Consider the following 12674-nt stretch of genomic DNA (forward strand, 5'->3'; position numbering starts at 1 on the left):
GTACAACTAAGATTGATCAAAGTTTTGTTTTATTAAAATTAGTTCAAAATTAAAATTATACATATAAGAAAATAATCTATAAAATTCCAAAATATGGACCATTGATATTAAAAAAATTCACGGTATATACAAATTTTTATCTACTGTTACGTCGTAAAGATCTCTTTACATTTTCCAATTGAATCAAAATTCTGTCTATTGTAAATCTAAGGGACGGTTCATGTTGCCAACAATTTACATAAATATTTTTGTAAGTTTGTAACGGAGATGATACTATCAACGTTTGTAATATTCTTGGTCTTAAACCACTTTTAACTACTCTATTAGCAATCATATCTTCTCTTAATGAATATCCGAATGGAGGCGAACGATGAATCATTTGCCACATTGTGATGCCTAAAGAATAAACATCGGAAGCTGTGAATAGATATTGACCGAGCAACAATTCAGGAGAACAATACTGGATGGCACCCTTGAACTGTAGCAAGAAATAAGTTAAAATATAGCAAATTTTAAAATACAAGTTATGTAATAAATATAATACCTTATGCATTACATTATCAGTGATTTTATCACCTGGTATCATAGACGATCCGAAATCAAATAGTTTACACAATCCAGACTGAAATACTAATATATTTTTGGGTCTTACACGCATATGTAAAATACCTTTGGAATGTAAATACTGCAAAGCTTTGCATACATCGATTGTGTAACTGAAACAAATATATATTTTTATAATTTATTTAAAATAAGCTTCAAAATTTCATTCTAACCTGATAATTTGTTGTGTATCCATTTCAAAGGAGCTATTATTGATTAGGTTGAGTAAATTTTTGGATTCATAAAATAGTTCCAAAACAACAGCATTGTATTGATGATCGAAGTTATATTTTGTCCATGCTATTGTTTTGGTTGTAACAATATTTAAATGCTTGAGGCCGAGGCCGTTCAGTTCACTTTGTAACGAAGAGCTTGTACTGTTTTTATGGTTCTTGATAAATTTAACACCAACTCTCTTTGCTATAAATTGTTCAATTTATAAACAATCTTAAAATTACACTATACAACAAGACGTTTGCCACAAAGATAACACAAATTATAAGTACATACGTATCCTTATAATTTATAGATAGTTGATTAGAAATTAACTTACATTTATATATTGTTTCAACAACGCATCCGAAACGTCCATAATTAAATAATTTATTCTTTTTTAAGGGTGATACATTTTTGAGCAATTGAAGAATGCTGGGTGATGCCAATTGTCCAGTTTTCGATTCCGTGTATTGAATATATAATTCACTATAATCTTCATTTGCATTTATCAAAGTGTCATTATAGTACAACGAGAATAGTATTTTAGGTATAGGCTGATTGGTCGGTATATCTATTTTTTGTTCTTCATCATTGTCATTTTTAGATTCTTGTAGTTCATCAAAATTTAGTTTTCTCTTGATTAATTTACATCTTTTATATAATGGAGTTCTCGGCGAGCTTTGATAGTAACGACCTTTTTTTTGCTTTTCTCTTTTTCTGAAACTGTATATGTTAATTGTGAATGAGTAATTGAATTACATACTGTTCTATTCATTTTTATAACCATTCAGCAGAATCAGAAGCACATGTTTTTTTGCTTTTGCGCCTTGAAGATCGTTTATTTTTTATATAACTTTTAATACTTCTTGTGAAATAAAGCAACACTGGAGATTTATCAGACAAGGGAGTCACTTGTACTTTTCTGTGTAAATTGGGCACTGACATTATTCAATAGTCGCTGGTAAAAACACAATGGTAACAATAAGCAATTATTTGACTATGATAAAAATAAAAAAATATGTTGTGTGCTTATGATATTATAATATTTTTTTAATATAATTACAATAGTAATTACAATGTGCAGGAGTTTTGCACTTTTTTGCTACAAAGATAGTTTACAAAATAACGTTGTTGGAAAATTATATATGGACATAAATATATAGGTATGTTCTGTTATGTTAAAAAATAGTCTTGAACCAGTTAATTAATTACCAGGGAGTAAAAATGGAATTAAAATAATAAACAAAGAATGATACATTGTTTGCAAATACACCTTTCTTATAAATTAGCGGTAACATCCTGTCGGAGAGGGTAAGTTTGCTATGTTAAGCTCTCACGACATTCACTCACGACACTCACTTTGATAGTTTGGCGTAGCACTGCGGGTGGGCGCAGCCCTACAGGATGCGGTGCCGCTGGGGCGCGGTGGGCGCAGCCCTACAGGATGCGGCGCCGATGGGGCGCGGTGCTGCGGGGGGCGCAGCCCTACAGGATGCGGTGCCGATGGGGCGCGGTGCTGCGGGGGCGCAGCCCTACAGGTTGCGGTGCCGATGGGGCGCGGTGCTGCGGGGGGCGCAGCCTTACAGGATGCGGCTCCGGTGGAGGCGCGGTGCAGCGGGGGGCGCAGCCCTACAGGATGCGGCGCCGGTGGAGGCGCGGTGCTGCGGAGGGCGCAGCCCTACAGGATGCGGCTCCGGTGGAGGCGCGGTGCTGCGGGGGGCGCAGCCCTACAGGATGCGGCGCCGATGGAGGCGTGGTGCTGCGGGGGGCGCAGCCCTACAGGATGCGGCTCCGGTGGAGGCGCGGTGCTGCGGGGGGCGCAGCCCTACAGGATGCGGCGCCGAAGGGGGCGCGGCGTGTCAACTTTGAGGTTATGATAGGCCGCGACCACGTGCGTGGTTCTCCGGGGGCCGGTGGGTGCGCGGTGGGGCTGCGGGGGGCATCTAACGGCGCTGTGATGTCGCTCCAGCGGGCGTTGGGCTTCGACCGGCGCCTATGGGGGCGCGCGGCGGGGCTCCTGTGGTCATCGGGCAATCGCGGCGTCTCTCCGGCGTGTCCAGGACTCTAGCGGGTGCTCGGGGGGCTCGCGATGGCGCTCCGGCGGAATTAGGCCCAAAACTCTACCTCGTAATGTCTGGGGGCTCTGGCTGTGAAGGTCTCGACGGTCGGCAGGATTTCGCCCGGTCAGATGGGGGCTCCGGCGGCGCTGCGAGGCGATGGGAGCGGATTCGGACAGCGTCCCCACGCCCGTCCGCCGAAAGCAGCGCTTTCGGCACGTCCTCTCAGCTTCGGGTCCCGTTCGGAATAGGCCGAGCTTTTGCGTCCCCAAGCGCGTTAAGGGATGGTTTTGGTCTTAACGCCGTGGTCGGTGAGCAGCGATCGGCGCTAGGGGTGCAACGCCTTTCCGGCCCGATTCCTTGTTATGTGTAGCACTAGGTCGCTACACCACTCCCCCCCTAGTGGTTTCCTCCTGGAATCCACGATTAATCCAGAAACCGAGCCGGAAAACGAACACGTCTCCCGCCTCTTGTCTGCGTGAGGTCTGTAGGAGTTTGTGCTATTTCTGACGGAGAGCTCGCTGGCGCGAGTATAGCTGGCTGCCAGTTGGCGCTGTTTGGCGTGGACGCTTGGGCGTCTGGTTTTGTATGGGTGTGGTCTGGCGTTTGTATATACGCCGGTTTTAAACGGTCGATGGAGATTGTCGTGTGGCTTCCTCGCACGTTTACAACCATCCATTTGGGTCGCCGTTGAATGACCTCATACGGGCCGTCGTAGGGGGAACTGAGAGGTCCCCGTGCTGCGTCACGTCTTACGAACACGTGCGTCGTCGTCGGTAAATCTTTGAAGATGAACGTTGGACGCACTCCGTGTGATCTCGGCTGGGCGGGCGACAGTTGCTGCATACGCCCTCGAAGTCGGTCTGCAAAATCTGGCGTAATCGTACTTGGTGCGGCTTGTCGCGGTGCCAGAAATTCACCAGGAAGACGCAGGTTTTGTCCATACACCAGTTCTGCAGGTGTAGCTTGCGCATCTTCTCGCCAAGCAGCTCTGATGCCCATTAGCACCGTCGGTAACGCCTCTGTCCAACGTTCGTCTTGATGGCACCTGAGAGCGGCCTTCAACTGGCGGTGGAGCCTCTCTATCATCCCGTTTGCCTGCGGGTGATAGGCTGTTGTTCGTTTGTGTGATGAGCCGAATGCATGATTCAACTCCTTGAATAGGGCGCTCTCGAACTGCCGGCCTTGGTCCGTCGTAATCCTAAGTGGGGTGCCAAATCTTGTGATCCACCCGCTGTAAAGTTTCCTAGCCACAGTCTCGGCCGTGATGTCTTCTATCGCGTAAGCTTCCGGCCAGCGGGTGAATCGATCGATGCATGTCAAAATATATTTCTTCCCTTCTGATACCGGGAGAGGGCCGACGATGTCGATATGAATGTGCTCAAATCGGCCTTCCGGGGGTCGAAAACTTCCGATCGGTGAAGACACATGCCTGGACACCTTTGATCTTTGACACTCTAAGCACTCGCGGGCCCATCGCTTGCAGTCAGAACGAAGCCGGGGCCAGAAAAACCTGTCGGCGACGAGCTTCATCGTTGGTCGGCCACCTGGGTGTGAAGGTGAGTGGCAAATGTCAAAAGCTTGCTTCCGGAACTGTTGTGGCAAATATGGACGCTCTTTTCCTAGAGATGTGTCGCACCAAATGGTGGTGCTGGACTCGGGTAGGCTGATGGGACTCAAGGCTGTCCAAGGAGTCTGTGGGTCGGCTGTTTGCTGACGCTCTAACTCCTGGTAGTCTATTTGTTGGCTGCTGACGATCTCTACTCGCGATAGGGCGTCCGCCACTACGTTGTCGCTGCCGGAAACGTGCCGAATATCGGTCGTAAATTGGGCGACAAAGTCCGTATGGCGGAACTGGCGCGGGGAAGCCTTCTCCGGCTTCTGCTGAAATACAAATGTCAGAGGCTTGTGGTCGGTAAAAATAATGAACTCCCGGCCTTCCACCATGTGTCTAAAATGTCTGACTGCTTGGTAGATGGCAAGGAGCTCCCGGTCGTAAGCGCTGTATTTGACCTGTGCCGGTGCCAATTTCTTGGAATAAAACGCTATTGGCAGCCATCCGTCTGAAGATCGCTGCTGAAGACTTGCGCCGATAGCGTGTTCCGAAGCGTCCGCAAATATTGCTAGGTCTTGACTTGGATCAGGATGCGCGAGAAGGGCGGCATTCATTAACCCTTGCTTGCATGCCGCAAATGCTTCCTCTAAGTCGCCGTTCCATGTGATTGGGTCCTTGTTCGCTGTGGTGCCTCTAAGCTGGTCCGTCAGTAACCGCTGAGCTGCGGACGCTCCAGGGATGAATCTTCGATAAAAGTTTATCATCCCTAGAAAACGCCGCATTTTCTTGACGGTGTCTGGGCGCGGGAAGTTGGCGATAGCGTCGACCTTTTCCGGGAGAGGGCTGGTCCCGTTTTCATTGACGCGGTAGCCGAGAAAGTCGACCTCCGTTTTTCCGAAAATGCTTTTCGCTGCGTTGACCAACACTCCATATTCTTTGAGGCGCGCAAAAAGTTGTCGGAGGTGATCTTTGTGCTGGGCGTGATCTTCGGAGGCTACTATGATATCGTCTATGTAGACGAAGCAGAAGTCGAGTCCTCGCAGTGCTGCGTCAATGAACCGTTGGAATGTTTGTGCCGCGTTTCTCAGGCCGAATGACATAAAAGGAAACTCGTAGAGGCCAAACGGTGTCGATATTGCGGTCTTTTTTATGTCATCCGGGGCGACCGGGATTTGATGATACGCCCGTACCAGGTCGATGGTGCTGAATACCTTTCGATTCGCCAGCGCGTGCGAAAAATCTTCTATGTGTGGCACCGGATAGCGGTCTGGGATGGTTCGCGCGTTGAGGGCTCTATAGTCACCGCAAGGTCGCCACTCTCCCGGCGTCTTCTTCGGGACGATATGCAGTGGCGATGACCATGAACTGTCTGATGGGCGGATGGTACCATCGCTCAAGAGGGTCCTAAACTCTTCCTTAGCGACCCTGAGTTTGTCAGGGGCAAGTCTTCGGGGGCGACTGAACACCGATGGTCCTGGTGTGGTTCTTATGTGGTGCACAGTGGTATGTTGCACTGGTCGCAGAGCTCTGTTTCCGGCGGGTTGTGTTATCTCCGGAAACTTTTTCAGGAGAGAATGATAGTCGCTGTCGATATCGGCTGACGATATCGACTTGATGTGCGGTGGTTCTTCTGCGACGTGCGGGCTACCCGGGGCCCTGAAAGAGGTTACTCCGTCGACGAGGCGGGCGTTCTTCAGGTCCACGAGTAGATTGAAGTGCCGCAGGAAGTCAGCACCGATGATCGGCGACTGCACGTCTGCAATAATGAATTGCCACTGAAACTCGCGGCGAAGTCCGAAGTCCAGTGACAATTCCTTCCAGCCGAAAGTCTTTATAGTCGATCCGTTAGCCGCAAACAATTGATATGGCACCGGACGAAGTACTCCAGCAATTTTCTTTCGTGGAAACACGCACAAGTCCGAACCCGTATCTACCAAAAACCGCACTTTGGATCTTTTGTCCGTAATTATGAGACGGCAACTGGTAGGGCTTAACACGCCGGCCGTCGTTGGCGGTAGCCCCGTTAGTTTTTTTTTACTCTACTTTTACAAGGTGGCGAGCACCTTACGGCTTTGGCCCCAAACTGCGTATGATACCAGCAAACGCCGTCCGTATGGGGTCGGTCCCTGGACTGGCTTCTCGGTTGGTAGCGGCTCCATGACGAACTTGGTTGCCTTGCTCTGGAGCTGCTCCGTGGGCTTCCTTCTCTGCCTCGGTATTGCGGGCGGTCGTTCAGGTGTTGAGTAAGCTCCATCCGGCGCAATTTCTTGCTCAGGTCCTCGACGGTATTCCGCAACTCCGCTACTTCGTCCTCTGACGTCCGCCGTAACGGTTGCTGGATAGCGGTTACTTGGGGTGCTGGTGGTGGTATTGCTGGAGCCTGGAGGGCGGCAGTCTGGAATTGCGAAATTTCCGCAATTCTGTCCGCCGTTGCAGCAATCCTATCCAGCTCGCAGTCCATGGATCCAGCAATGCCCGTCTGTATGTACGCTGGTAAGCGAATCTGCCAGAAGGTTTTAAGCATCGTTTCTGGAAAACTGGGTCCAGCAAGCCTTCTCAGCTCCCGCAAAAAGGCTGATGGCTTCCTGTCCCCCATCTCGGCTTGTTCGAACAGGCGCCTAGTCTCCTGCTCCTTCGAGGCTCCCGTGCGCGAAATTATAGCCGCCTTGAGAGCACCATACGCATATCCAACGGGCGCAGACTCAATAACGTCCTGGACCTCTTCCAACACGAATATGGGCAGACAATTGAGCGTTTTACAGTATTTCGCGTTATCTGCTGTGATTCGGTGGTGCTGGAAGAGCGTTTCTAATATGGTGAACCACAGTCGGGGGTTATGGGTGCAAAATGCTGGGGCTGTCATGGTTGGGACATTAACAGCCTCAACTGCTGGTGGTGGGTTCACCGGGGCGGCTGGTGGGGCATCCATTTTAGCAGGAATAAAAAATAAAAAAATTACCGGTAGAATAAAAAACGGGCTACGTGATCACGTCGGGGTCACCAATTGTCGGAGAGGGTAAGTTTGCTATGTTAAGCTCTCACGACATTCACTCACGACACTCACTTTGATAGTTTGGCGTAGCACTGCGGGTGGGCGCAGCCCTACAGGATGCGGTGCCGCTGGGGCGCGGTGGGCGCAGCCCTACAGGATGCGGCGCCGATGGGGCGCGGTGCTGCGGGGGGCGCAGCCCTACAGGATGCGGTGCCGATGGGGCGCGGTGCTGCGGGGGCGCAGCCCTACAGGTTGCGGTGCCGATGGGGCGCGGTGCTGCGGGGGGCGCAGCCCTACAGGATGCGGCTCCGGTGGAGGCGCGGTGCAGCGGGGGGCGCAGCCCTACAGGATGCGGCGCCGGTGGAGGCGCGGTGCTGCGGAGGGCGCAGCCCTACAGGATGCGGCTCCGGTGGAGGCGCGGTGCTGCGGGGGGCGCAGCCCTACAGGATGCGGCGCCGATGGAGGCGTGGTGCTGCGGGGGGCGCAGCCCTACAGGATGCGGCTCCGGTGGAGGCGCGGTGCTGCGGGGGGCGCAGCCCTACAGGATGCGGCGCCGAAGGGGGCGCGGCGTGTCAACTTTGAGGTTATGATAGGCCGCGACCACGTGCGTGGTTCTCCGGGGGCCGGTGGGTGCGCGGTGGGGCTGCGGGGGGCATCTAACGGCGCTGTGATGTCGCTCCAGCGGGCGTTGGGCTTCGACCGGCGCCTATGGGGGCGCGCGGCGGGGCTCCTGTGGTCATCGGGCAATCGCGGCGTCTCTCCGGCGTGTCCAGGACTCTAGCGGGTGCTCGGGGGGCTCGCGATGGCGCTCCGGCGGAATTAGGCCCAAAACTCTACCTCGTAATGTCTGGGGGCTCTGGCTGTGAAGGTCTCGACGGTCGGCAGGATTTCGCCCGGTCAGATGGGGGCTCCGGCGGCGCTGCGAGGCGATGGGAGCGGATTCGGACAGCGTCCCCACGCCCGTCCGCCGAAAGCAGCGCTTTCGGCACGTCCTCTCAGCTTCGGGTCCCGTTCGGAATAGGCCGAGCTTTTGCGTCCCCAAGCGCGTTAAGGGATGGTTTTGGTCTTAACGCCGTGGTCGGTGAGCAGCGATCGGCGCTAGGGGTGCAACGCCTTTCCGGCCCGATTCCTTGTTATGTGTAGCACTAGGTCGCTACAATCCTAATTCTAAATTAGTTTCTTGCAGCTTCTTACGTATGGGATGTATGAAAATTTCAAGCAAATGAATTTTTTCTTGTTATGTATAAAAAATTAGGTTAAGAAGTTCAGAATTACCACGATCATACGAGAGTGTCATAATTAACTATTTTACAATGTAAATAGCTTGGTAACAGAAATAAATTGCCAGTAATATTTTATTACTACATATAGTGTAGCTTAAATTATAAATACAAAAAATACAGGTAATATTGAGTTAGTACCGGTATTTCGGAACTGAAATAAAATAAGTAAAATTCAAAGACAAAATTTTGATGATGTAGAAAAGTCAACTAAGACTTATGTTCCTTAGAGAAAAAGCAATGATTTCCTATATATTATATATATATGGGATTTAAAAAGTGCATACCTGTTTTGAGCACACACTTTATTTTCACAAGGGTGTATAAATTATTTTTATGTTATAACCGGTGAAATATGCCTGTAAAATTATTGCAATAAATGGATATTATGAAGTGGAAGCGGCTGCTATACATTAGACTGCTATACATTATACATTAACAGAGCAGAAGTAAACTGAGAATAGAAGTAGAATATCAAATGGCACCTCTGAAGTGATTTTACTATGATAGAAGAGATCTTCGATTCATTTACCAATTGGATTACTTTAAGTTTAAACCAAAATATCTGTTTTTGAAATTTTATTATTTCATCAGACTTTTTAGCTTGAATTTTTCTGGGTTGGGTAAGTTTGACAACAGTAGAATTGATATCTGAACGAGTCTTAAGTTGAATGTTATTGTTTCTAACAATTTACTTTGTTTTGCTTTTGGAATTGCTATTCGCTGGCGTTTTATTGCCGTTTGTTCCCTTTGGGCGGGCCGCTAAAACGCTTTTTTTTATAAATAGCAGAAATAATATTTGACTCTTTGGCGGATTTTGTATGAATTATATAATTGCAACACGAAGATTATGAGAGGTACCGACAGCACTATGGATATTTTGTGACATTGTATCATAAAATTGTCAACGAAGGAAGTATTTATCTCTGAAATCGACATTGAGTTACTAACTGTATTTCTGCAGTTTAAAATGAAAATGTGAATAAATGATTTTGCAAATAAAAACTTTTTTACTTGAAATATGCTAGTTAGAATCGATGGCTTAATCATATAATTATGTGCTTACTGCCATTCCCAGGAGCATAATGTGACTACCAACCCTGAGAGTTGGTTAGTGCATTGGCAATTCACTTAAATTCAGGTTATTTAAGAACTTGACTAGATCACTGGTAGTTTATTCTTTCTACAATAAACAACTACTAAGTATGTAGTGAAATACCAGATTGAAATCAAAATCTGTAAATCAGAGATGTCTATTTTATTAATTATAAACTATTATTAAAGTTTAAAATCAATAGATGTCTCTATGCATGACCTAGCTCAATTGTATTTTAATTATTCATTATGATATTAGTCCGCAAAATTGATAAAATCTAAGAACACCTAATTTTTTTTATCGATCAAAATTATAATTATATGATAAACACTAATTTCGACCTTCTAGACACTATAGAAGCTAAAAAAACACTAGAAACCATATACGATTAGAACCAATGCATTAGTCACTTACATACTTATATCACCGGTATAAATATTTATATTGATAATTATTGTATTTTAGTTGATAGTGGCTGTTAAGTGAATACATTTTCACAATTTTAAACCAGAATACGGAAATGGTCACCTTATTTTCATAAGAAAATATTATTTAATATTAACCTCTTTGCCTCGGATTGTAATTTTGGCACCATTTATAGGTCGTTGTCTAGAAAACTGCATATTTTAATTCTTGTCAGTTTTATGATAGTATATACATTTAGTATTATTATGTATTAAAATAAAATAAAGCATTAAAAATATGTTAGTGGAAAGAGAAGTAAATTGCATGGTTTATATTAAATATAAGGTGACTATCACAATATTATTATCAGGATAATAATACTGATATATTTCTAAAAATAATGTATTCTAAAATGTCAATTAATGTAAGCTTCCCTTGTTTAGATTTTTTATTAATAGATTTACAGCATGACGTAAGAATAAGATATGACCATTTTCTGACATCTACTAGGCGAGCCACAAAGTTGCCGATAGTATTTCATTTGTGCGTAGCATGCACTCCATTTGCGCAACATTGTTTCACGCTGCTCCATGGCAACTTTATCATTTTTACGGTCCCGTTCTTGGCAAAGACTCGCGCGGCCATCGAATATATGGTGACAAATTAAAATGGAGATGCAAACACCATTGTGTTATTTAATTGTATCAAATGCCCATGCCAAGTGGAATATTGTCCAAATGTGACATTAAAACAACCATAAAATATTTGTACCGAGTCGGGATATTGACGCGCTTGCGATCTGGCAACACCGAGCGGCGCCGGTGCAGTGCTGCCACCGGCAACGGCCAATATATTACACTTTATGTAATCTTGAATGATGAATGTCTGTCAAGTGTACATCAGCAGAAGGCATTTTCATATAAACCATAAATTATATTCCAAACTGCCAATATGATGGTCGCTTTTATATTCAACTACACAAGGGTTCTTCAATAGTATTGAGAAGAGGGTGAGACTCAAATTTTGAAACGTAGTGTAGGGATTTTCCAGGAACGTCATTTCAGATTTTTTAGATGGGTGGGGAGGGGGGTGGCAAAATTTGGCCAGTTAGTGGTCGTTTTTTTAATATTTCGATTTAATTGCCATTAACATTTTAATTGAGGGGGAAAATGTCCCTCTCCATATGACGTCCCTTTTTAGAATTTATATAACAATATTACGACTTACAATAAGTGAGTGATACACCAAATTTTGACCAATAGAAGAGCGCAAAAAAACGATTATCTCTTCTTAGAAGTCAAAAATTTACGTCAAAAGCAATAAAATCGTACGCTCGGTACCGAGCATTTTTTGTATAAATCCATCATAAGTCATGACGTATTAAGGAAACCTGTTAAGTCATGAGAGCAATATTTTTAATAAAAATGTATCACTATTTTAATAGAGTTTGCTTATTCACTAATCAGATATTGAATGAAAGAATGCTGCTCCACTTTAGTGTATGATGCAAATGCGGCTGCTATTAGTGAATATTGGAGCATTGGTTACTTTATTAGATCAGTTGAGGTGCTGCGCTACCTCTGTTTGTGTATGGTCGTGTTTTGAAAATAGGCCAAATATCTATTATATACAATATGTGTGTGTAACCCAAGAAATCCGCTACCGGGACATTTAAAACTTAAACCGAACGTGGTTTGTAGGTGGCATTAACCTTTCTTTACCTAAGAGGTTCTTATTAACCTAAGAGGAACGAGTGAGCAAATGTTGTGTTAGCAGCGATGGCGAAAGATCGCCGATTGAGTGTCATGATGATTGCAGAATAAACAATATGCGAATGATTTGTGCACTCACACAACGCTTTCTATTCGAGTTTTTGGTGAAAAAATACGTGACCACATTTTCACAATCTCACTACGTGCGATTTCTACGCCATCTTTCTGTTGAAATCCAACCTAAAGGGTCTGACGTTATCGATCATTTGAAAGAAGTAGTGAAGTGTGGCTAAATGTGAAGGTCAAAAACGACGGCCTACTGTTGTGCTAGTCTCCTTTAGAGACCTAAGAAGCTGACACTAGGGCAAAGTAGGCTCTCTTTATGATGCGCGGTTCATCCTTCTTCGGTAACTAGTAAATTGTTACTGCCCGACCGTGGTGGGCGCTAGTCCACCACACGCTGAACTCCTGCCATCTATCAGTGTGGGAAAGCAAGGGACCCTTCTTGGGTTAAATCCCAAGCCCTCTCGGGCTGCCTATCTGAGGTAGAACGCGAGGCACTACCTAAGAAGAACAAAGCATGGCAAAGTAACACAAGCAAGCTAAAAGGCTCGGCCCCTACGGGGGTTCCGGGGGCTAAAGTCTGCGGCTGAGGTAGCATAGACACCCCCCATATACCTGGGAGTTGGTGCTATTACTAGGATGATACACAATGCAATTGCAATGTCGGTTAGCCAACGAGAGCCCATTTCTTTGAG

At 46.0% G+C, this 12674-nt stretch overlaps 1 protein-coding gene across 1 annotated transcript; it reads right to left on the bottom strand.

Moving 5' to 3' along the window:
• Positions 1–6454: 6454 nt before the first annotated feature.
• Positions 6455–8573, bottom strand: LOC148228326 (uncharacterized). The gene is made up of 2 exons (XM_088200316.1): positions 7496–8573; positions 6455–7344 (listed from the first exon to the last, which is right to left on the bottom strand). The coding sequence occupies exon 2, from the start codon at positions 7292–7294 to the stop codon at positions 6455–6457; it is 840 nt and encodes a 279-aa protein (XP_088056442.1). The 5' UTR covers positions 7295–7344; positions 7496–8573.
• Between the last annotated feature and the right edge of the window lie 4101 nt (positions 8574–12674).

The sequence above is a fragment of the Plectrocnemia conspersa genome, unplaced genomic scaffold (genome assembly GCF_051122295.1).
Source record: "Plectrocnemia conspersa isolate PC_06_02 unplaced genomic scaffold, ASM5112229v1 ptg000012l, whole genome shotgun sequence".
NCBI lineage: Eukaryota > Metazoa > Arthropoda > Insecta > Trichoptera > Polycentropodidae > Plectrocnemia > Plectrocnemia conspersa.